Source organism: Nansenia antarctica (genome assembly GCF_963989245.1).
Source record: "Nansenia antarctica genome assembly, chromosome: 14".
NCBI lineage: Eukaryota > Metazoa > Chordata > Actinopteri > Argentiniformes > Microstomatidae > Nansenia > Nansenia antarctica.
Window position 1 is genome coordinate 28,437,855 of NC_137684.1, and position 24,017 is coordinate 28,461,871.

General features: G+C 45.0%; 3 protein-coding genes across 4 annotated transcripts in view; 2 read left to right on the top strand and 1 right to left on the bottom strand.

Annotated features, from left to right (window-relative positions):
- Positions 1-326: 326 nt before the first annotated feature.
- Positions 327-2,038, top strand: fshb (follicle stimulating hormone subunit beta; the record flags this gene model as incomplete). Its single annotated transcript, XM_080544764.1, has 2 exons — positions 327-482; positions 1,820-2,038. 2 exons carry the CDS (start codon positions 327-329, stop codon positions 2,036-2,038), a joined length of 375 nt encoding a protein of 124 aa, XP_080400890.1.
- Positions 2,039-6,100: 4,062 nt separating this feature from the next.
- On the bottom strand, positions 6,101-12,010 carry arl14ep (ADP-ribosylation factor-like 14 effector protein). Its single transcript, XM_080545417.1, has 5 exons — positions 11,861-12,010; positions 9,060-9,255; positions 7,676-7,792; positions 7,089-7,144; positions 6,101-6,595 (listed from the first exon to the last, which is right to left on the bottom strand). Exons 1-5 carry the CDS (start codon positions 11,929-11,931, stop codon positions 6,367-6,369), a joined length of 669 nt encoding a protein of 222 aa, XP_080401543.1. The 5' UTR covers positions 11,932-12,010; the 3' UTR covers positions 6,101-6,366.
- Positions 12,011-13,443: 1,433 nt separating this feature from the next.
- Positions 13,444-24,017, top strand: part of nr1h3 (nuclear receptor subfamily 1, group H, member 3) — a 15,663-nt gene continuing 5,089 nt past the window's right edge. The window contains exons 1-8 of one of the 2 annotated variants that reach the window (XM_080545330.1): positions 13,444-13,592; positions 14,204-14,256; positions 16,880-17,125; positions 18,759-18,841; positions 20,906-21,160; positions 22,278-22,544; positions 22,819-23,030; positions 23,654-23,833. In XM_080545330.1, coding sequence (XP_080401456.1) covers positions 18,796-18,841; positions 20,906-21,160; positions 22,278-22,544; positions 22,819-23,030; positions 23,654-23,833 — 960 coding nt within the window. In that variant the 5' untranslated portion in view covers positions 13,444-13,592; positions 14,204-14,256; positions 16,880-17,125; positions 18,759-18,795. The remainder of the gene's footprint in view (positions 13,593-14,203; positions 14,257-16,879; positions 17,126-18,758; positions 18,842-20,905; positions 21,161-22,277; positions 22,545-22,818; positions 23,031-23,653; positions 23,834-24,017) is intronic. The other variant, XM_080545331.1, reaches the window with a different exon arrangement.

The following is a 24,017-nucleotide window of genomic DNA, read 5'->3' on the forward strand; positions in this document are numbered from 1 at the left end:
TTTGTCCTGTCTCCTCTCTCTCTCTCTTTCTCTGTCTCTCCGCTCCTGTCTCCTCTCCCTCTCTCTCTATCTCCTTCTCTCTCCTTCTCTTTCTCTTCCTCTCTCTCTCTCTCAGTCTCTCTCTCCCTCTCTCTCAGTCTCTCTTTCCTTCTCTCTCCCTCTCTCTCTCTCTCTCTCTCTCTCTCTCTCTCTCTCTCTCTCTCTCTCTCTCTCGTTCCTGGTGTCTTTACAGTTCATCTCTTTGTGTGGCAGATACCCGGAGGCTCCTGTCCCCCTTGTGGAAGTGTTCTGTAGTGCACCCCAAATTGAGAATGCAGCTGGTTGTCATGGCAGCACTGCTGGCAGTGGGAGGGGCGGGGCTGGTGCCAGACTGCAGGTATGACTGTCGTCTAGCTCCCATCTCTGTCACCATGGAGAGCAAGGAGTGTGGCAGCTCTGTCACCATCCAGACCACCTCCTGCTCAGGCCACTGTTTCACACAGGTAAATGGACTGCACTTATATAGCACCGCCTTTATCCAAAGCGCTTTCCAACGGCCTCTCATTCACCCATTCACACACCCATTCACACACCAATGGCGAGGTAGGCAAGCTGCTATGCAAGGCGTCGGCCCGCTCACTGGGAGCAATTTGGGGTTCAGTGTCTTGCCCAAGGACACTTCCACATGTGGCCAGCCGGGGCTCGAACCGCCGATCTGCCAACCTTGTCATCATTAGACAGCGGCTCTACCTCCTGCGCCACAGCCGCCCCGTAGAGAGGGTAGAGAGGGAGGTAGAGAGACCAGATGATGATGATGAGTTGTGACATCCTCTGTTGTTTTACACAAGTAGAGGAGTGAGATGATGAAGTTATGAGTATGATATCTCCACAGTTTTGTATTTTCTCCCCCCTGATGGCGAGGATTAGGAATGGGGGAGGGTGAACTCAGATTCAGAATGGCTTTTATTATTTATCTCACTGCAAGAGTAACATTCATAGACATAGTCAAGTAGTTTCAGTAAGCAATTAATCCAGTAGTGTGGAAGTAGTTATAATGTTCATTAAACTGACTCTAGGTTAGCGATTAAGGGAGGAACATGTACCCAAAGCTAATTATCATCAGAGCCATTGATAAACATAGACACTTGACCAGTACTCAAGTTGTAAAAAAGAAAATCAGGGGGGATGGTGGATTTTATCATATGGGGACAATTGGTGCTGATGACAGCGCAAAGGGTGGGAGACCAACTATGTCCCCTTCGGATTATTATTAAAGCATAAAGATAATTATTATACTCCTAAAACAACATGCATGTTATGGATGTTAGGTGTCAGATACTCCTGTCATTGCTCTTGACCAAGGCACCTCAGAGTTGGAGTTGGTCCCCGGGCTACCATGGCACCACTGCTCTTACATAGTTAGGGTCAAATGCAGAGGACAATTAGTTCAAAATATTTTTTTAATACCACATTCATTGATAAAATGACATACGGAATGGAAAGGGGGGATGGCAGTTTTAGAAGGGGGATGATTTTGACAGTTTTTATTTCAGGGGGGATGCCATCCCCCCTCATCCCCCCTCAACTGGAGTGCTGGTTATGACCATTTCAAACATGTTCAGAGACTGGTGATTGCGGGGCGCTTGGTGGCATAGCACACTGTAATCGCAGGTCCCTGGTTCGATCCTGGCAGTCGACATATCCTGCATGTCATCCCTCCTGTCTCACCCATCGTCCCTGTGAATCACTACTGTCTCTATCCCAATAAAGACAAAAATGCCCTAAAAACCTATTTTAAACTGTTTTACTGTTGTAAAACTATTTTTACTGTCGTTGGCAGGATCTAGTGTACCGGAGCATGATGCTGAACGAGAGTCAGACCACCTGCAACATCAGGGAGTGGTCCTACAACACCATCCATTTCCCAGGCTGCCCGGAGGGGGTGGACCCCCGCTTCACTTACCCCGTGGCCGAGAAATGTGAGTGCAAAGTTTGCGACACGGACAACACCGACTGTGGGGCCGTCAGCATGGCTCTGCCCAGTTGTCTGTCCCGCTGAAGAACCAAATGGGCCACGACAGCGCATAAAAGATCTACGCTTACCCAAAGCAAGAGGCTTCAGTCTTTTTGTCTTTGGGACCTCTGCTGCTTTCAAACTAATAAACAACATTATCATCAGCGAGTATTGGGTTCACTCTCTTCATTCGTGTGTGCTGTATAGACACCAACTGTTGGTAGATGGTAAATTGACTGCACTTATACAGCGCCTTTATCTAAAGCGTTTTACAACGGCCTCTCATTCACCCATTCACACACATTCACACACCAATGGCGGCAAGCTGCCATGCAAGGCGCAGGCCGGCCCGCTCACTGGGAGCAATTTGGGGTTCAGTGTCTTGCCCAAGGACACTTCGACATATGGCCAGCCGGGGCTCGAACCGCCGATCTGCCAACCTTGCAATCATTAGACGGCGGCTCTACCTCCTGAGACACAGCCACCCCAGTCCATTTACCTACTGTTGAAAACGACGTCAGCGTTCTGAATGTAATGGTGCAATCTTTATGATTCCCTGCTGTTCATAAATATCATGAATCGATTTGGTCAGGATTTCCACGGGTCCTTGAAACCCTTGAAAGTTTGTGAATTTGAGAAAAAGAAAACCGAGGTCTTAAAAGTTTTTGAAAATAGACATGGGTCATTGAAAGTGCTTGAATTCCCCTCTCTCTCTCTAAAAAAATAAAAAAAAATAAAAAAATGTTTTACTTAGCTCGTAAACTAGTTCTGTCTCAAACTATGCCGTGTTGGGTCCTTGAATTTGAGGGAATTGAGTCTTGAAAGTCCTTGAAAGGTGCTTGAGTGTGATGTTTCAGAAGGTGTGGGAACCCTGAGTATGTCTGTAGGCTACTACTCGCTGGACGTTCCACCACAGCGTGCCCTGATGAAACACGGCCCAGGTGTGTTCACCTCCATGTAGGTGCAGCTTTTTATGCTGACAATACCATGTCCACCTCCTCAACCCTGACGTGATGTACAGTCTATCAGCCTTGTGGCCCTGGATAATGACTCTGGACATTATTCATGGTAAATGGACTGCACTTATACGTATAGGCCTACTGTAGCACCTTTTTTGCTGCTCCAAAGCGCTTTACAAAGGCCTCTCATTCACCTATTCACACACCAATGGCGGCAAGCTGCCACGCAAGGCGCTGGCCCGCTCACTGGGAGCAATTTTAATTTATTCATGTAACATGTACTTCTGTAAAACTCAAGTCTTTTTTTCTTTTTATTGAGTAAAATCATAATTCTTCATATATTCTTCACCGTCCGTCACCATGATACAGTTATCCTGTGTCAACCTGTTTAGTTGGCATTTTCAGTATGCAAGGCTAGAAAGTTTTGCAGGACTTGAAATTCACAGAAATTTAGTACAGCAGGTGTGTATAAAATGCCAGGATGTCATACAACATTTGCCTTTCCGTGTCGTATGAACACACTGCCCACTCTTCAGGAAGTCCTTTCCCGAAAACTGAACCGATTACCATGAACAACATGGTTTCTCAGTGTGAATGAGGTGTAGTATGTTGAAATGTGTCCCTTACTGCATACATTGGACTGAATTAAGATCTAAATAGTATGTAGGAGGGTTCGTATGTAGTAGATATAGAGGTCACAGCCCTGTCTTTTCATGTTCTTTCATATTAAAGGGTAAGAAACAGCCTATAGCGCCACCTGTACTATGTAGGAAGAACAACGTTGCATTTGCCATGTTTACAACAAGTGCCACCCACGTTCATATAATCACATAATGGCCTGTTGAGTTGTCAGGTTAAAAATGGAAAGTTCCATTTTAATCAGAGGTCAGTGCTGCAGGGTTTGGCTGGTGTTACACTGATGTCTAAACGGGAGGTGGGGGGTGAGCCATGGTGTTGTGGCCTGAGGAAGAACGTAAACATAAGATACCTTCGTTAAGCTGATGAAGTCTTGAGTACGAGACATTTGTGACAGGTCAAGAATAAACCAAAGATGTCACATCCAATAAGGAACTAGTGTGCCCTAGTGACAGCAATTCGGTTGTTAAGTCGTGACGTGTTTCCGGGTCCAACGTTGGCTGAGGCGCTCTCTTCGAAATGCCGCAGTAATAATAATAATTATACATTATATTTGTATAGTGCTTTTTTCCGAGGCTCAAAGACGCTGACAATATGGGAAAAACAGGAAAGTGCTGTGTCCCTTGTTGTATGAATAGATTCGAGTCTAAAAAAGGATTGAACTGTCATTCTACCGCTTTAGTACACTGGTATGGGGAATTTTTTATTTGGACCGGGAAATTGCTAAACGTCAGACTTAACAACCGAATACAGTGCCTCCAGTAAGTATTCACCCCCTGGGGAGTATTCCATCAACGTCGCTAAGTCTTGAGAGACTTATCAAAATAAGCCTAGATGTTTTAATGCCTTGCTCAGCGTACCAAAAATAAGCCTAGATTTTCCTTCAGACGTTAATGGAATACCCCCCTGGTCTTTTTCCACATTTTGTTGCATTTATGCTAAGTGTGTCAGTAAAGCAAAAGGGGTGAACACTTATTGACACAAGACATTTCAGCTTTTCCTGGTGAAACATGGTGGTATTTTGTCTAGAATCTAGATCAATAACATTTGTTTTAAATCTATATTAAAGTCAGGTTGTAACACAACTAAATGTCAAAATGGAAAAAGTCCAGCGGTTGGATATCTACTGAAGGCGCTTTATCTAAGAACTACAAAGAGATGTTCCAGAACAAACTTTGTGGGCTTGCAAAGTCTTATTTTGGTCGTAGAAAACGTTTAAAAATGGATCAAAGTTGGTTTGGACAATAGATAGATTTGTTGGGTAGTTAAAACAAAGTGAGCTACTCTGATTATGGAAGTCGATAAAGTTAAAGATGGTTTGGTTGGTTGATTGGATGGATGAGGTTAGATAGATGAGAAGATTACATAAATAGGTCAATAGATATTTAAATATAGAAAGATAGATAAACGACAGAAGGGTTAGATAGATAGAGATAGATAGATGAGAAGGTTGGATAGAGAGATAGAGAGAAGGTTAGATAGAGAGATAGATGAGAAGGTTAGGTAGAGAGATAGATGAGAAGGTTGGATAGAGATATAGATGAGAGAAGGTCAGATAGAGAGATAGATGAAAAGGTTAGATAGAGAGATACGTAGATGAGAAGGTTAGATAGAGAGATAGATGAGAAGGTTAGATAGAGAGATAGATGAACGAAGGTTAGATAGAGAGATAGATGAGAAGGTTAGATAGAGAGATAGATGAACGAAGGTTAGATAGAGAGATAGATGACAGGAGGTTAGATAGAGAGATAGATAGATGAGAAGGTTAGATAGAGAGATAGAGAGAAGGCTAGATAGAGATATAGATGAGAGAAAGTCTACCCCTCATTTCTCGATTCAATGATCAGTGGCAGATGGGCTGGACAGATTCCCACCTCATTGCTTTCCCCAGATATTCTCTCATTACTCAACACTCACGAAGGGCAAAAAGAGAAAAGAAAGAAAGGAAGATCTGGACTCACAGGAGGCTGATGGAGGGGACAAATCAGAGGACGGGCTCATTGGTATTCATGGAACAGAAAAACAGAAACAGAAACCATTTCCCCAATTGCTGCTACCGCCACTGGATGTAGTCGTAGTCTTATCCCCATCCACTTCACTCACTATAAGGCCTGGTCTAGAAGTGAAATTGATGTGGTACGGTCTGGGGCAATTCTTTTGTTGTTTTCTGTTGCCAGTGAGATTAATCGCTGTGTCATGCTGTTTACTTGGCATGTCCTCTGGGTGTATATTGACCCCGATGACATGGAGCAAATCTGCACTGTTGTCCTAATCTAATCTATTCCCTCCACCCTTCTCCCTGAAGGATGACGAGTCCCTTTTTCCTATTTTGGAATGTGAGAAACTGAATAAAACTACGGTTATAAAATGTGTCGTGTACTTTCACCTAATCTCATGCATTGTCATATCAGATCAATTTAATCAGTGAAACGCTACACAGCTATCTGTTTTTTTATTTAAAAAAACACAAAAAAACACCCAAACCCAAATTCAACATAAGATAACAGAACTGTAACTAGGTGACTAGGGGCCTTATAGAAGCCGTACAGCATTCTTCTGGCACGGTCACAAGAAAAGGTGCATACTGATTCGTCTCTCAGAAAGTCACTCATCAGAAAGGCATACATCAGCCAGACTGCCCTCTGGGAAGGAAGGAGGGGCTTCTGGGAATGAAGGAGGGGCCTCTGGGAAGGGAGGGGGAGGGGCCTCTGGGAATGAAGGAGGGGCCTCTGGGAAGGAAGGAGGGAGGAGGGGCCTTTGGAAAGGAAGGAGGAGGGGCTAGGGGGCGTATTTGTTGCGGATGATCTCGCCCCCCTCCACCTCCACCTGCTCGTAGAGCCACTTCCTGTCGCAGCGACACTCCACGCCGCACTTGCGGGAGCCGCACTCGGGGCAGGGGTAGAAGCAGCCCGTGCAGTCCACGTCCAGGCAGTCGCACAGGTCCTTCCCGCAGGAAACCATAACGCCCTTACTGTCGTACACCTTGCTCTTGGCCCCCATGGTCTGTCTGCGCGGAGGAGGGAAGAGAAGGTCCAAGCGCACAGAGACACAGAGACAGACAGAGACAGAGACAGACACAGAGACAGACACAGAGACAGACACACACACACAAACACACACACACGACGATACCGTTAGAACGGCATTGTGGGGGTTTTCTGTATGCTGTCTACTGTGGAGGGCTACGGCATATAATAATAATAATAATAATAATAATAATGCATTTTATTTGTATTGCACTTTTCATTCAAAAGGATCTCAGAGTGCTACAGAGAGAAAAACAACAACCGTGAAAACACGAGTTAAAAACAAAACAACCTAAAAACATAATAAGTTGAAAACAAAAACAACCTAAAAACATAATAAGTTAAAAACATAGTAAAAAAACACAAAATAAAAAATCACTGTAAGTATTACTGTCAATGTTTCGGTTATCTTGATTGCACGGGTGTGATTACGGTGTGTTTTGTGTTGGAACCGGTGTCCAACGATCATCTCACCTGTCACCTGTGTTATTGGAAACTCTGCCTCCTCGCTTCCCGGCACCGCCTCGTCCCTGTGAGGCCAACAGACATCACAGACGGTTCAGACAGAATTACACTGAGATGATCAGATTTTGGAGCTGCATTCACATTTCTGAACCCAGTCCATGGTATCCCCTGTCTAGAAACCCCGGGCCCAGTTGTTCAAAACATATAATCTGATCAGAATGATCCTGATTCTTTTGTTGCTATCCAGGATCAGATCTATCTGGCTGAGTGATTTTGAGTCGTATAGGCGACATCAGCCAGCTTGATCTGATCCAGGATAGCAAAAAAGAATCAGGGTCATTCCGATCCCGATTAAAAGTTGTGAACAAGTAAGTAAGTAAGTAAGTAAAACTTTATTTATATAGCACCCATTCTCAGCACGAATGCACAGGGTGCTTTACATATACAGAGCAAATTAGAAACATCAATGATTAGACAACATAACAGAGCAAATCTGAAACATCAATGATTTGACAATGACAAACAGAAAGGAGAGCCAAGGCGACTAGCGGCGAAGGCTGTGCCCGAGAGAGCGGAGGCTTTCCTGTGTGTCTCACCCTGACAGCCTGTCTCTTGTCCTTGCGTTGCTTGGCAGCCTCGTTCTCCTTCGCCCAGTCGAAGCGGTTTGCGGCGCCCGTGTCCTTGGGCATCACCCCCCTTTTGCGTAACTCGATCTGCAAAGATTTTACTGAACGTTATTTCATTTATTTTTATAGATTTGTCTAAGGCTTATCCCCACAGAGATAACGGTAAAATATATATACAGTATATAACTAAAATAACATTAGAACATGTTTGTACTGACAGAACATGACATGAACTTGTTCATTAATATGTTACATTTGAACCAACAGTATTATGGCATTTATACAGTTTGTTTAACACACCTGAATGAACGAGAATCGTGGACAAGGTTTTAACATTAACGTTACTCGTGGCTTGTTTATTGAGGAACCGATGTCCCGCTCCAGTGTTGCCAGATAGGCCTACTTTTGGTCACTCTGGACGGGTGGATTCGGCAGCTTTTAGACTGGTTGGGCTTGAAATTGTCAAATCCCGTCTGGCAACCCTGCACTCCACTACATCGCCTGGCTGGTGGGGTGAGATGGAGCCGGGAGAGTTTTGAGTTACCGTTGTGTGGAGTGGATAAAATCACCAAAATGACACAATTCAGATTACATTTTCTTTTTCTTTTCGAATCCAGGTATGGCGAGTGCCATAGATTGCCATACCAAAACAATGTCTATCGAGACACAGAGAGTGAGCCACGCACTTTTAATGAATGGATTAAAGAGCTGCACACAGACAGGCAAAGAGCCCCGCGGGTTGGCCACCCCTGATCTACCGCCTGCAGCTAGTACAAAATGCCGCTGCCAGGTCAGGCACTAAAATGAGGGACCACATCTCCCCTGTCCTCATCTCCCTTCACTGGCTCCCAGTAAAGAAGAGAGTGAAGTTCAAGATCTGCACCTTTGTTTACAAAGCTCTCAACAGTCTCGCCCCACCCTACATCAAGGACCTCCTGGACCTGTCTTCCACCTCAAGGCCCAGGCTCAGCCTGAGGGTCCCACGCACCAACCTCCAGAGGAAGGGTGACCGTGCCTTTGCAGTGATGGCACCGACCCTGTGGAACGCGCTCCCTTCCGCCATCAAGTCTGCCCCCACTCTGGACTCCTTTAGAGCCAAGTTAAAATCCCACCTCTTCGTCAATGATGTTCCCTAAGTCTACTCCCTATTTGTTGTGAATTGTATCCCTTGAGATGTACGTTTAAGTCGTCTGTGTCTGTTTGCTTTCTGTGTTCCTTGTCCTTGTCCTTGTCTTTATCTGTTCCTTTACCCGGGCTGCGCCCCGGGCCGATGTAAAAGTTGGATGGGGGGCGCATTATAAATCAAATTAACATAACATAACATAACATAACATGTCATGAGATGAGCTCAGACCTTTGAGGAGTCTTGCCCTGCGCCGAAGATGGTCGGCACGGCGTCTTCCCTCAGGAACTGCTTCCCGTTGTAGTCTCTGAAGCAGTCAGGCCTGAAGTGGTCTGAGCAGAGGCAGGTGTTCTGCGTGGGGATGAAGTCTTTCATTCCCAGACTCTTGATCCACTGACTGGCCAGCTGAGGCTTACTGATGGGAAACCTGTGGGAAAGGAACGGTAAATGGTAAATGGACTGCACTTATATAGCGCCTTTTTTGCTGCTCCAAAGCGCTTTACAACGGCCTCTCATTCACCCATTCACACACACCCACACACCAATGGCGGCAAGCTTCCATGCAAGGCACCGGCCCGCTGACTGGGAGCAATGTTGGGGTTCACTGTCTTGCCCAAGGACACTTCGACATGTGGCCAGCCGGGGCTCGAACCGCCGATCTGCCGACCTTGTGATAATTAGGCGCCGACTCTACCTCCTGCGCCACAGCCGCCCCAGGAAGGCTGCATTACTCTAACGGTATTATTTGGAATTCAAAAAACAACAAAGTGGACTCTGCCCCAGCTGAGCGTTCATGCTTTTCTATGATACCACTGATGACGTGTCAGGGACTTGAAGGGTTATCCCATGTCATAGAGGAAGACTTCAGCCACTACCCCTTGTGACTCCGTTCAGAGGGGCAAGCCAGAAAGCAAGGGGAACGGGATGGGAAATGGGATTGGGCCTAAAGCTGGTATCTCTCCAACACTGAACAAAAAACACTGGCGGCTCCACTTCCCGGAGGTTGGGTTCACACTACGAAACTTGGTTTTAAAACGATGTTATCAGAAATAATATAATAAAGTAGCCGGCGGTTATGGAAAGCTCTGTTATAGCGACTTGAAGCTGAATAAAGTGGCACACAGCAGTGCTCACTGACACTGGAAACACCCACACTTCTTTGAAATGTGTACGAATCGCGTACATTGTACGTGCTATTCTTTCCTACCTACAGCATTGTTGTTGTCGTTGTTGTTGTTGTTGTTGTTGTTGTTTGTGAATGATGGAGACAAGTAAAACCGGACATTGATAGGCTGGCCTTTGGGGAAATTGGGACGTTAAAAGCTACATTCCTTTTTATATTGTGGTCTTTTTGTCTGTGCTGTGCTCTGCTGCAGGGGAAGGAGGTGGGGATGCAAATACATGACTGTTTTGTTATGTTGAGTAATTTAACGGTTGAATGACTATATTGAACAATTCAAAAACAGAACAATTCTAAAACAGAACAACTCTAAAACAGAACAATTCCTTGTAAACAGACAAATAAATAAATGAAAACGACATTTGCAGGTGTTGATTGTCTGACATGGTTGAGCAGCTCTGCTCTGCCCTCAGCCAGGGGGGGGGTTCCACTCCTGCATTGAAAAAGATTGTTCCGATTTGTCATGTTTGTCACGCATTTAAAGACTTATTTCTGTTTTATTCCACCACACATCTCAATGATGTCAGCAGCACGAGGATTATAAGAACAAGCAGCGGGTTTGCAGGAGGCTTGCCTGGATCAGCCTCCATCTACACCTGATTCAGAACAATTCATGCATGGTCTCCGGCTGTATCTTCCATGTTTCAGATGAATAATAATTAGAATGATAAGGTTCTATCTCCGTTTAGAATGATAAGGTTCTATCTCCGCTTAGAATGATAAGGTTCTATCTCCGTTTAGAATGATAAGGTTCTATCTCCGTTTAGAATGATAAGGTTCTATCTCCGTTTAGAATGATAAGGTTCTATCTCCGTTTAGAATGATAAGGTTCTATCTCCGTTTAGAATGATAAGGTTCTATCTCAGTTTAGAATGATAAGGTTCTATCTCCGTTTAGAATGATAAGGTTCTATCTCCGTTTAGAATATGGTTCTATCTCCGTTTAGGGCAGTTCAGAGATATTGAGCGTCAACGTTTTTACATTCCATTATGTTTTGTGAGATGGAACCTTTGTATTTTATTAATTAATTACTAACTAAAACATTTAAACATTTTAAAAATAACACCACACAGGCATTAATAAACACCTAAGGGTGTTAGGTCATGTGACAGAATGTGGACGCTAGGAATAATTCTACAAAAATAACATGAACTACAAATATCAAATGCACTTTTGTGGAAATTATATGACAATATATTGTTACATTTCAACATTAACATATACCTCTATATGTTTTTTTAAGTGTGAGATTTCACTTTTTAGTGATCGCCGCAAAACCTGGTGTGGCCAGATATCTTTATTTCGCAAAAAGCAGTAATAAAAACTGGACTGGAGTCAAGTGAGTTTTCCTTGGCAAGACTCATCCCGACCTCCACAAGTGTGTTGTGAAAGCAGACAACGAATATTGACTGAAATACAAGGCAAGAACCATTTCACTTCGATGTTATGACAGGATTTTTTTTTTACAGATATGTATTCACAACGTAGCTAGTTAGAAACTGCAAGTTCTAAGCAACATTTTGATATACAGGTTGTTGGTGGCTGATCCAGATCCGTGATGCGATCCGGGTTTTCTATTATGGTGATAGTGGAGCAAAGCGGCAGCAGGCAGCAGCTAGAGGCCGGCAGAGATAACGTTCGCTTGCTTCAATTTGATAATAATAATACTACTACTAATGGATCAGATTATGTCAAAAAACTCAATTCTGACCAAAAATTGAGATAGAACCTTATAATTCTAACGTCACGATGTCTGGAACCCCAGCAGCCCGCAGACAACCATGGAACAGGCAGCTATCAGTTAAAACAGTGGTAGTTTAGTTTAGACAGATATGATGCACGACTCACTTACCTATAAAACCTGATTTCTGACCCCTTGACAAACTTGTTGGTGCAGCCGATCGCTGCACAGATGACAGGCATGGTTAATTATGATTAACACCGTTAAAACACAAAACTAAACAAACTAAATGAGCCAGGCAGCGATGGGGCGCGTTGTGGTTTTCTTCTTCTTGCGTTTGAGTTAAATGGCGGAGTGACTCTGGCTGTGTTCAGAATGGCATACTAGCATACTACTCATACAGGATATGACGTAGATTTTGAGTATGCAGGCAGTGCGTTCACACTGTAGAGTATGTGAAATTTGAGTATGCAAGAAATGTATGTAACTATGGGCCGGTTTCACAGACAAGGCTTAAGCCTAATCCTGGACTAAAAAGCATCTTCAATGGAGATTTTACATTGAAAGTGTGATTTAGTCCAGGACTAGGTTTAAGCCTTGTCTGTGAAACCGGCCCTAGATCTTCGGTCGGCTGGTATTGGCATACTTATTATGAATTTAGTAAGCAGTATGCAGTATATACTCATTGAGTATGCTAGTATGCAGTATGCTAGTATGCCATTTCGAACACAGCCATAGAAGATGCCTGGCGCCATCTCCTGGCAGAAAGATGTCTTCTTCTTCTACTGTTAAATGTAGCTGAGACAAATCAATGGCGTGATTATCGCCCCCTAGAGGGTTCATATGGTCCAACAAAACACCAATTATTTCTTTTGTTTTAATTAAAGGGACAACTGCAAGAGAAGAGATAAACATAATCTTTTCGCTACTTTCTTTGTTTAATCAACGACTAGCTAACTAAGTACTCTTTTTGTTCCTCCTTCCATCCATTTGATCAAACTGATAACTAAAGGCAACGCTTTTCCATGGCTGCGTTCGTCAAAATAAAAATCACTCTGAGAGCGCCGGAGCGCACACTGGGTGCCACGTCATAAAGGGACCGAGTCATTTGATTGGACAACAGGCGTTCCGTGAGTGTTGCTTAAGATTTCCACAGCGAATTCGATTCCACGAACGCAGCCACGCAGAGTGTGTGGAGTGTCACGGAATGACGTCACGGCCCATCGATCTGATCAATGTTATGGACCAGTCAGCAGCAGGTATGTATCATACACGCGACTTTTCCCCAAAAGTCGCGTGATTTCTGTGATTTCTAGTGATTTCTGACCGCTTACGGCAATATCGATATTAATCAAATGATACAGATATTATCCCAAATCTCTGTGTTTAGGTCGCGCGCTAATAGTTGTTGTTGCTATGGGCCTAGCAGCCTAGCTTAGTGATTTCCTGCTCGGGGGTCACATGACGTTCGTTGAACACTACCTACACTGCGCTCGTGAAGTCGCGCTGGAACTCTGACCAGCACTCGTGGAACGCCTCTCGTCCAATCATATTACGGGATGTTGAACCCCAATGTGCGCTTCGGCGCTCTCGGAGCGAATTGACGAACGCAGCCGGAATTTACGAACACTAGCAAAATAGCTACTACTTACTACTACTACTAGCTTCGTGGCTGCGTTTGTCAAAGCGAGTCTGTCAACCACGAATACGGGGGTAACTATCGGTTAGCTTACGAGGATTTAACTTGACAACTGTCAGTTTGAACCGTCAAGCGTCTCGTGACAGAGAGGGACACCAGCTGTCCTGAGTGTCAGTTGGTAAAACAACCAATAAAAGAACGCTGCAATTCGGCTGAGGAGGGAACAACCGTCTACAAACACAACCTAGGGAGTATTTCTACACGGTATTAAGACTTGATTCTAGCCAGACATGCCTTAGCTTTGACTGTGTAAGTTCTCTAACTCGGACCAGCTAATTTAACGCCGACAGATAAAAGTTAGCTTTTGCAAAAAAAAAAAAAAAAAGAAGGCTGGTGGCGTTCGGGAATTCGCTCTGGAAATCGGATCAGCACTCACGGAACGCCTCTCGTCCAATCAAATGACCTGATACCTTTATGACGTCAGACCCAGTGTGGCGCTCCGGCGCTCTCAGAGCGGATTGACGAACGTGTAAACGAAATGTGTCAACAGAACACAAGCTAAAGAGAGCTACAGAACCTGTTGTGGTGGAGGGGGTCACGAATTACGAAACTACGAGATTGCTTCATTTCTCTGACCTTCTGTTGTCATCTGATCATAAGCTAGATAGATAACCACCTTAGGTACCTTTTCCTAGATGTGATTTGTTGGATTATAACGTTTTATTGTGTCACCGTTATTTGTCATTTGCTCAATGACTGAGTCATGGTGATGTGAATGGATGTACTGATTTAGCGCTACAAAGTTCATAACCAAACCAAAGGCAAATCTGTCTCACTGTCTGCCTCTGTTTTTGTTTCCCACCCACAACCATCAGTTTAACATCAGCATCATCCTGGTGGTGACAGATGAGTGATCTATCCAGCCCAGGTGAGTTTTATTGAGACTATAGGCTAGGTGCACGATCTTCACTACTTCCTGAAAGGCACCTTGCATGAACATATCCTGTCTCACTCTATTGGTTTAATTGATTAATCAGCTGTGCAGTAAACTGTTGGAACACACAGTGCACAGCTGATTAATCAATTAAACCAATAGAGTGAGACAGGATATGTTCATGCAAGGTGCCTTTCAGGAAGTAGTGGAGATCGTGCACCTAGCCTATTCTTCAGACCCCTTTGAGTTACATTTAGCCTAATGTACTAGCCTATACCTAGCCAATATAGGACTTCCTCTATATGTTCTCTTTTGATTACCATGCATTTATGTTAGTGTCACACCAAAACAATTTGGGGACCCTTACGACATTGCTACCCTCAATAGGTCAACAAACTTCTTGACATGATGTCAAACATCAGTAAAGTGTCCTGCTTTCACACGGTTGTCGGTGCTGAGTATGGAAGACCTTCTTTTTGCTTTACAAGGAGTGTCGCATCCGCTGATGCTGTGAGATTATGGGACACATCCATTTCCCACCCGATTTGCTTGCGAACTCCTTTTGCTTCTCTGTTGGAAATATGTTCTGTTTACTGAATGGCAGCGACGCCTTTCCGATTACACACACTCACACGCAGGCACGCACGCACACACACACACACACACACACACTCACACGCAGGCACACACACACGCACGTGCACAAGAACACCGAAATACACTCAGACATGTGCTCACCATCAAACAAGGTACTGAAACTTAGTTAACATATGACAGTTTCTTCACTTAAGAGCTTCAACTGGTTAAGTAACAGTCCTATGTTTAGAAACTAGGGGATTGTTCCTCGTAGCTCTCATGACCGGCTCAGAATAAAGTAAAAGGGCATAGGCTATCTCATATCTAAGATGGACTCGCACACAAAAGAATCCAGAAAATGTCCACGTCTCTGTCCAACACACATGCTTCCATTTAGGTTTTTGGAATTCATTTCAGGAATCCAAGGTCTAGAGAGAAGATTCACGATTGTGACTGTGACTGCCTCTTTCAATTAATTCTTTGTCAGTCTGTGTGAGATCCCCATTTGGACAAAGGTAAACTGACTGATAAGATGCACAGGACATTGGACTTGGAGGTAGCGAGGGAACGGGGTTACTTTAGGTCAGAGGCAGCACAGCGCAAAGCCACCCTCTGAAGCCATAGGCTAGCTCTTCTCATCTACCCAGTTAACGCTGCATATCTCTTAACATTTAGCCATTTAGATCATGCTTGGGCATACATTTCAGTATAGCAAGTCCCCGGCAGGGAATCGAACCCACAACCTTAAGCGTTGTTAGCGCCGTGCTCTTCCAACTGAGCCGCAGAGGTCCACATCACCGACAACTCGCCCTGGCTGTATCCTCTATTTAACTGGAATTGATCTTCAATCAGGCCAAGTAACCCACACTAGTCAGGCTATTACGTCAAAAACCTTGTATTCAGAATACAGGCTTGTAAGTAAGCTTACAGTATGTCAGGGTTCCCGCGCTGGTCTTAAAAAGCCTTTAAGTCTAAAATCCAGCAATCCAATGCATAAGGCCTAAAAAGGTCTCAAATTCCAGTTGGTCTAAAAATTAGGAGCTAGGTCTTAAAAAATGAGATCCTGCAAGGAAATCAGTCTGACCACATCTATTTACTCGGAAATTAATCAAGCTGGAACCCAAAAAATGCCAATTCGCGTCCTTTTTTGTCTGTATGGCAGTGAAATCCCTAATTTCATCACCTCGAGGATGCCAAAAAGCTATCACACGGTGTCGCGAATAGGTCTAAAATGATATCCAAAGAGGTCTAAAAAAGGTCTACAAAGGTTTTAAATTTGACTTGTAGGAACCCTGTTACAGTACTATGTGCATAAAACGGGGCTGAACGTGACCTAAACTTAGCCCTATATATAGTGTTGAAAAGGGGGCCAAGGCTTTTGCCGTTATTCGAGTGTGAAATAATTGCCTCGTATTGATTTCTGGATGTTCCGTTTGAAAGAAAACGGTCCTCTTGAACCTGGACTTTCCCCCCCTTTGGTGAATGAGTGTGGTCACAGAGAGCAGGGACCCCTGTGGCTGTTGTCATGCAGCATGGTACAGCTGTGCTGTCCCTCTCTCTGGTTCATCCACAGCAGTGCGAGGGGGTGGTGTAGTACAGACTGAGAGAGTGCTTCCTCCCGGTAATCACGATACAATGATGCACTGATTGAATTCTTCTATTGTAGGAATGTGTTTTGGGTGCAGTGTTTTTTGTTTCTGTCACTTCTTCTAACTGTCGCTTTTACTGGAGTTCGTATCGGTTTGCGTTTCGATATGGAGAACTTTGCGATAAAGTCCTTAGTTTGTGTGTGGGTGTGGGTGTGGGTGTGGGTGTGTGAGGGTGTGGGTGTGTGTGTGTGAGGGTGTGTGTGTGTGTGTTGACAGGGCGTTTGTGAAAAGTGTCTGCTTAGACACTCAAACAGGAAAAGGCTTGATCATAAGGGCCCTTTGGGGATTTTCAGAGTCATGTAAACGACCGATAGTAACCTCTCCTGTTCCCATTCCCCCCCCCCCCGCCACCCTCCTTCTTTCTCTGTTTCTCCTCTGTCTCTCTTCCACAGGACACGGCAGAAGGGTTCTCTCCTCTCTCTCCTCAAGATATTGAGTCCCTACAACTTCCACAAGCAGACAAGCAGAGAGGCGTTGGATGTTTTTTTTTTTTTTCTTGACTTGGGCACGAAAAACGCTCCTCACCACAGGGGCTTCCTCCTCTGTCGACACGGGTTCAGACAGGCCGCGAGGGTTCTGAGGTTTGAGTGACATGTTGGACAAGATGGACAGGTCGTAACAAGGCATTCACTCCAGAGGTATGTTGAACCCACCACCCCTCCGATGCTTTTCTGGAAGTCAATCTCACATTTTAGTCACTGACACTCGCTGAACAGGTGCATCAGAAAGTCTTATGCCTCGCAAATCCTGTGGCGTTGTCTCAAGCCCAGGCCTACAACTATCTGAATGTTGACACTGTGACACTGTCAACGATGTCTGTGAACGCCCATACGCTTCTTTTGTTTATTGCTTTTATCAAAGTCTGCCTTTGTCGCAATGTTCATCATGTTTGAATATGGACATCAGTGGTCATGCCTGAAGTTAGGGCAGCAGACACATTTTCTCTTAGATACAGTTGTTGCTGATGTAGGGTAGTGGTGGCGTAGGGGATACTGAGTTGGACCGGTGATCAAATCCCACCTGGGAACACCACCAATAGTGTGGCCTTGGCTAAGGCACTCAGTCCTAAATGACTCCAGGGAGACTGTCCCCGTAATCTGTAATTGTACGTCTCGTTGCGTAAAAGCGTCTGCTAAGTGGTTAAAATGTAGCCTGTTTCCTATGTTGTCACTGTGTTGGCTGTAACATGTTACACATGTCATGTTCACTAAGGGGTGAGACACAGGTCATTGTCCTTATCAATCAGAAGGGATAACGATTATGGTTGTGATAGTGTATGGCCTTGTTTATTGTATATCCATACAACCATAGGCCGGCACAATTAATGTTAATCCTTCCACAACCCTGTTGTCTTAACAACTTGATTGAACTGCACTTACCTTTTGAACACTCACATATATTAAAATAAATACATAATTTGTTGAAAAATAATATGTTACGAACAATTTGTGAGAATCAGCAAGCTAAGCTTACAGTATGTCAGGGTTCCTGCGCTGGTCTTAAAAAGCCTTAAAGTCTAAAATCCAGCAATCCAACGCATAAGGCCTAAAAAGGTCTCATATTCCAGTTCTTTGGTCTAAAAATGAGGTGCTAGGTCTTAAAAAACGAGATCCTGCAAGGAAATCAGTCCAGCCACATCTATTTACGTGGAAATGAATCAAGCTGGAACCAAAAACAATTTGTGAGAATCAGCAGTTTCCATTCTAACATGATGCAGAGGAATGTGATTCGGGCTATCTCTAGATTACGATTTCAAAACAGGCTGATTCCATGTATGAAAAAGCACTGATACCATTTCTGCTTTTCTGCCACTTCTGCTTCTACTCCTTTCCTTTTGTTCTCTCTCTCTGTCTTCATGTTCACTTCAGGACTGACGCACAGTGAAGTATTACACAGTAGGCCTCTCTGGATGTCTTAGCTAACACAGAACAGGTGCCCCCAACTGTGATTTTTCTACTCACTACAAACAATATTCAATCAGATACTTTGAGAGAAGTTATATTAATTAATTAATTTGACCATTTTAGCTTTTGCCTTTTAATCCAAAGTTTTAATCCAAAGTGATTTACAATTGGAGATTACAGGGACAGTCTCCCTGGAGTAATTGAGGGCTAAGTGCCTTACTCAAGGGCGCTCTAGTGGTGGTGTTACAGGCGGGATTCAAACTCATGACTTTCCGGTCACCAGTCCAACTCACTATCCCCTAGACCACCACTACCCCTGAGTAGTAGGAGTGTTCCATCCTGTTGACTGGTGCGTTCTTCCTCTAAGGTGTAGATTGATTTCGTAATGACAAGCTGCTGTGCAGATGATGTCCACACTGTCCGCGGCTGATATCCCAGATGTTGGTCATGGTAAGAGCCCCATCTCTTTCATTCTGGACAACTGTACTTGTTGGTTACAACGCATTACGCAATTATGTTGATATGCAACTTTCTCTATATCTCTGGTAAGGGAATACAATTAATAGTTTTTTTGTTGTTGTTGTAGGCCGGGTGTTGGCATGAGTAACTCGTAAGGATGTTATAACTCAATCTCTACAACTCAAGAGAGAGTGATTAACGATCACATTACAACTTCACTATTTAAGCAGAAATATGTTGTTGTTGTTGTTTAAAAAACATGCAAAAATGTTTTACTTAGCTCACTAGTAAGGAAGTCTCTGTATGGCTTAACCTTACACATATTTCACAATATAGGCCTATTGTTTTGCTGTGCTGTGGTAGAGAAGGCAAGAGACCATCTAGTGTTCAAGCCTCTACATTCAAGCCTCTCTTTTTAATTGTTGTCTGTGAGCGCATAGTTCCTATTATATAAATTCTCATCTAGATCTGTCTCAAACTATGCCGTGTTGGGTCCTTGAATTTGAGAGAATTGAGTCTTGAAAGTCCTTGAAAGGTGCTTGAATGTGATGTATCAGAAGGTGTGGGAACCCTGCATACATTGAGACTAGTTTGGTGGAGTTTGCTCAGCATCCAGTTGTGTCCCTGTAGAGCAGCACACAGACAGCAGCGTGAAGGTTGATTCAGACATCTGGGGATAGAAAGAACATGTCTGAAAAGTGGATAAAAAGTGTTGTTGTTTCTAAATGGTGAAACCAATATTTATACTCAAATAACGGCTGACAATCGGTACTTTAACCTCATATTAATTGATTGATTTTGAATCAAAAACTTTGGAGTATAGAACCAAAAGAAGAAGAAAATGCTTAACTGTCCAAATACTTTCTCGATGCTTCACTGGGGCGGCTGTGGTGCAGGAGGGAGAGTCGCCGTCTAATGATCGCTAGGTTGGCAGATCAGCGGTTCGAGCCCCGGCTGGCCACATGTCGAAGTGTCCTTGGGCAAGACACTGAACCCCAAAATTGCTCCCATTGAGCGGGCCGGCGCCTTGCATGGCAGCTTGCCGCCATTGGTGTGTGAATGTCTGTGTGAATGGGTGAATGAGAGGCTGTGCAGTCCATTTACCATTTACTTTCTGGGAATAGTATAATAATAATAATAATAATAATAATAATCTGTAGAGACTATTCCAGGAAGTCATTCTGAGCTCATATAACTCGGATGTGTTCTTTTATTGACATTAACATATTGGAATGCCATGGCACTATATCTGAGTGCTTGTTCGCTGTCTGCAGCGTCTTTCCCTAATTGCGTTGGCCTGCAGCCTATTTCATTCTTTAATTATGATTTTCCGGGATCATATAATTACTGTATGTTTCCCGTCATGTTTTTAATATGATGTTGATATATTTCTTATGGCCTCCCTGTCTTGACAGAACAATTATTTCAAATGATTTTGTTAGTCATGATTTTCAATACAGCATTATGGTGCCACATTGCTAATGGTAATTGCCTGTTCACACTACATTCATACTATTAAATGGAGCCTTGTGGCAGTTAGGTACGTGAAGGTGGTAATTCAGTCAACACAGAATTCAGTACAGTGTAGCGACACTAAAACGTGTACACTATAGTGCATTGGAACAAAAAAAGAAAAAGTAGTTTAATTTACACATTAAAACTCTTTGAATCGCATACCTTCGTGTCACAGCCATTATTTACGAAATAACTCATATCACGCGTGTTTCCGCAGGTGAACTGAAGATGACATTCGTTACTTGCTCATATTATGTCTCAGAATATAATAATAATAATAATAATAATAATAATAATAGATTAGACTTATATAGTGCTTTTCTAGACAGACGCTTTACAAACTGAAAAGATAGAGTAGTAATAATAAAAAGAAACAAAAAATAAATAAAAGAAAGTATAGGGGCCTAATGAAGGTAGTGCTGGGGACACATGGGAAGGGGAGGGGGAGAGGGAGCATATGCTGTGCTCCAGGTGAGACCTGAGGGACAAAGCTATGAAGCTATAAACCCCTCCCTGGTCTTTGTGTGGTCGTTGGCGCAGGTGAGAGCGAGGTGTTTGACGGGGCGTCGGAGCTGCAGCTGGACTGCGTCAGGAACCGGAGCGGCGCGGCCGCTGAAGTGAAGCATGAGGCCCTCCTCCTCTCCCCGCCCCGCCCAGCCTCCTACCCCAGCCCTTCCTACCCCCCCAGCCCCGGGCAGGACGGCCCCTCGCTGGCGGAGATGAGCAGCCCCGCGCCCCTGGAGCCCCGGGACATCAAGCTGGACCCGGCCGCAGGCGACATGCCCCCCAACACAGGTGAGGTACATGCCCCCCAACACAGGTGAGAGACACACTCACAGATGCGGTACACACACACACACACAGGTGCAGTACACAAACACACACACAGGTGCAGTACACACACACGTACACACTCAGGGGAGGTACACACACACACACAGGGGAGGTACACACACACACACACACACACACAGGGGAGGTACACACACACACACACACACACAGGTACACACACAGGGGCGGTACACACACACACACACGCACGCACACACACACACACAGGTGAGGTACACACACACACACACACACCTCGACCCTCTTGTCCTTATTTCGGCTGTATTCGGGGCGGCTGTGGCGCAGGAGGTAGTGCCGCCGTCTAATGATCGCAAGGTTGGCAAAAAATGTCCTTGGGCAAGACACTGAACCCCAAATTGCTCCCAGTGAGCAGGCCAGCGCCTTGCATGGCAGCTTGCTGCCGTTGGTGTGTGAATGTGTGTGTGAATGGGTGAATGAGAGGCCGTTGTAAAGTGCTTTGGATAAAGGCGCTATATAAGTGCAGTCTATTTACCATTAGGTGCGATTGTGTGTCTTTTTTTTTCCGATAATGACGTCTGTGATTAAATCCAACCCCGTCAGACTGGTTCCAGCTCGTAGGCTCCTCAAATGTTTGTTCTCGGTCAGCTTTGCATTTAGTGACTAAGTCTCGCTCCCCTTCGTTTGACATGTTGTTGTCTCTGCGTCTGTGTTGACATAATGCGACTGCGTCATGCGCCAATAAAATGTCAGGCTGCCATTCTAAACCCATTTGATCTGTCTCCCTTTTTTCAAAAACAGTACTCCTGGTAGCTCTTTGGCACCAAAAATCTGTGTGTGAAAGTCCTGTTTCTTCTTATAATATATCATGAAACTGGACCAGAACTAGAACCCCCCCCCCCCCCAACCCAGATTTTCCTTGTTGTGCAAATCGCATCCTTACGGTAACCTGGTAACAAAAAGTGACACACACACACATACTGTGTACCTCCTCTCCCCTCCCCTCCCCTCCCCTCCCCTCCTCCCCTCTCCCAAGTGACACACACACACACACACACACACTGTATTTCCCTGTGTGACACATCCCCTCCCCCCCCAGAGGGCCAGCCGGTGAAGAGGAAGAAGGGCCCGGCCCCCAAGATGCTGGGTAACGAGGTGTGCAGCGTGTGCGGGGACAAGGCCTCGGGCTTCCACTACAACGTGCTGAGCTGCGAGGGCTGCAAGGGCTTCTTCCGCCGCAGCGTCATCAAGAGCGCCCAGTACTCCTGCAAGAACAACGGCCGCTGCGAGATGGACATGTACATGCGCCGCAAGTGCCAGCAGTGCCGCCTCCGCAAGTGCAGGGAGGCGGGCATGTTGGAGCAGTGTGAGTTGTTGTTTTGGTAACAAAAAAAGATAAGACGACAAGACCGTTAAAGAGAGAGAGAACGGAGTTGTGTTTTAAAACAACATGAAAGTAAAGGACTCTCCTCTCCTTTTCTTCTCTCCCCTCTCCTCTCCTTTCCTCTCCTCTCCTTTCCTCTCCTCTCCTCCCCTCTCCTCTCCTCTCCTCTCCTCTCCTCTCCTCTCCTCTCCTTTCCTCCTCTCCTCCCCCCCCCTCTCCTCCCCTCCTCTCCTCCCCTCCCCTCCCCCGTCCTTAGGCGTTCTCTCGGAGGAGCAGATCAAAGTGAAGAAGATGAAGAAGCAGCACGAGGATGAGACCACGCGCACATCGTCTTCGGCGGTGGCGACCCCCACTCCCCCCCCGGAGGTGGTCACCCTGGCCCCCGACCAGCTGGACATGATAGAGAAGCTGGTGTCCATGCAGAAGCAGTGCAACAAGAGGTCCTTCATCGACCGCCCCAAAGTCACTGTGAGTGTCCGCAGGTCGCAGGTCGACCCCCCCCTTCCCCCCCAACGTTTGCTAAAGATAGGTTAGGGGAGCCCTGGGTGTCTCGTCTCTGATTTTGATGTGCCATGTTTGTCGTTGTCGAGGTTATGTTCAGAAAACTCGTTGTTTGTAGTTGATTCGGAGGCTGTATCGTCTTCTGAAATAGGGTGGGTGTGTATTGTGTTTATATGTGTTGAAGGTGATGGATTCGAGTGTTATTTCAGTAGTAGTAGTTAACAGGGGTGCAAACCTGTCACCTTTTAGCTGTTTTGACCTCAAAATAGGTCAACAATTTTCATAAATGTTCTTTGTTTTCAGACAATGTTGTCACCTTTTTGGGCCATCACCAGTTTGCATCCCTGTAGTAGTTCAGTGTTAAGATGGGATCTTAATTGACTATTTTACACCTCAGCTCCTCGGTGATCGGTATCGGCCCCAAAAATCCAGATCGGAGCATCCCTAATTTTTATGTTTATCATCTCTGGGCATTTGAGACAATCTCTGCGATGATGGATGTGTTGATTGATTGATTGATTAATCCTGGATCTGTGTGTGTGTGTGTGTGTGTGTGTGTGTGTGTGTCTCTCTGTGTGTGTGTGTTGTAGCCATGGCCACAGAGTCCAGACCCGCAGAGCCGGGAGCTGCGGCAGCAGCGCTTCGCCCACTTCACAGAGCTGGCCATCATGTCTGTCCAGGAGATCGTCGACTTCGCCAAGCAGCTGCCCGGCTTCCTGGAGCTCACCAGAGAGGACCAGATCGCCCTGCTCAAAACCTCCACCATCGAGGTTAACAAACACTGCTGTTTTTCCCCTTTCCCCATATTTTTTAATCTGATGTTTTTATTTCCCAGTGTAATAGTAGTAAAAACCAGTTAAAACAACGAATATCTGTTTGTATGTTCTTTTTTGAAAGATTTAGACAGGAAATAGTGTCTTGTCAGTCTGTCGGCATCGATGTATGTCGACAGAC

Coding starts and splice junctions, on each gene's coding strand:
- arl14ep (XM_080545417.1), bottom strand. CDS start 11,931: ATGCCTGTCATCTGTGCAGCGATCGGCTGCACCAACAAGTTTGTCAAG. Junction 7,145..7,675: donor ACAAGAGACAGGCTGTCAGG/GTGAGACACACA, acceptor TTGGCCTCACAG/GGACGAGGCGGTGCCGGGAA. Junction 6,596..7,088: donor TCCAATAACACAGGTGACAG/GTGAGATGATCG, acceptor TCCTCCGCGCAG/ACAGACCATGGGGGCCAAGA.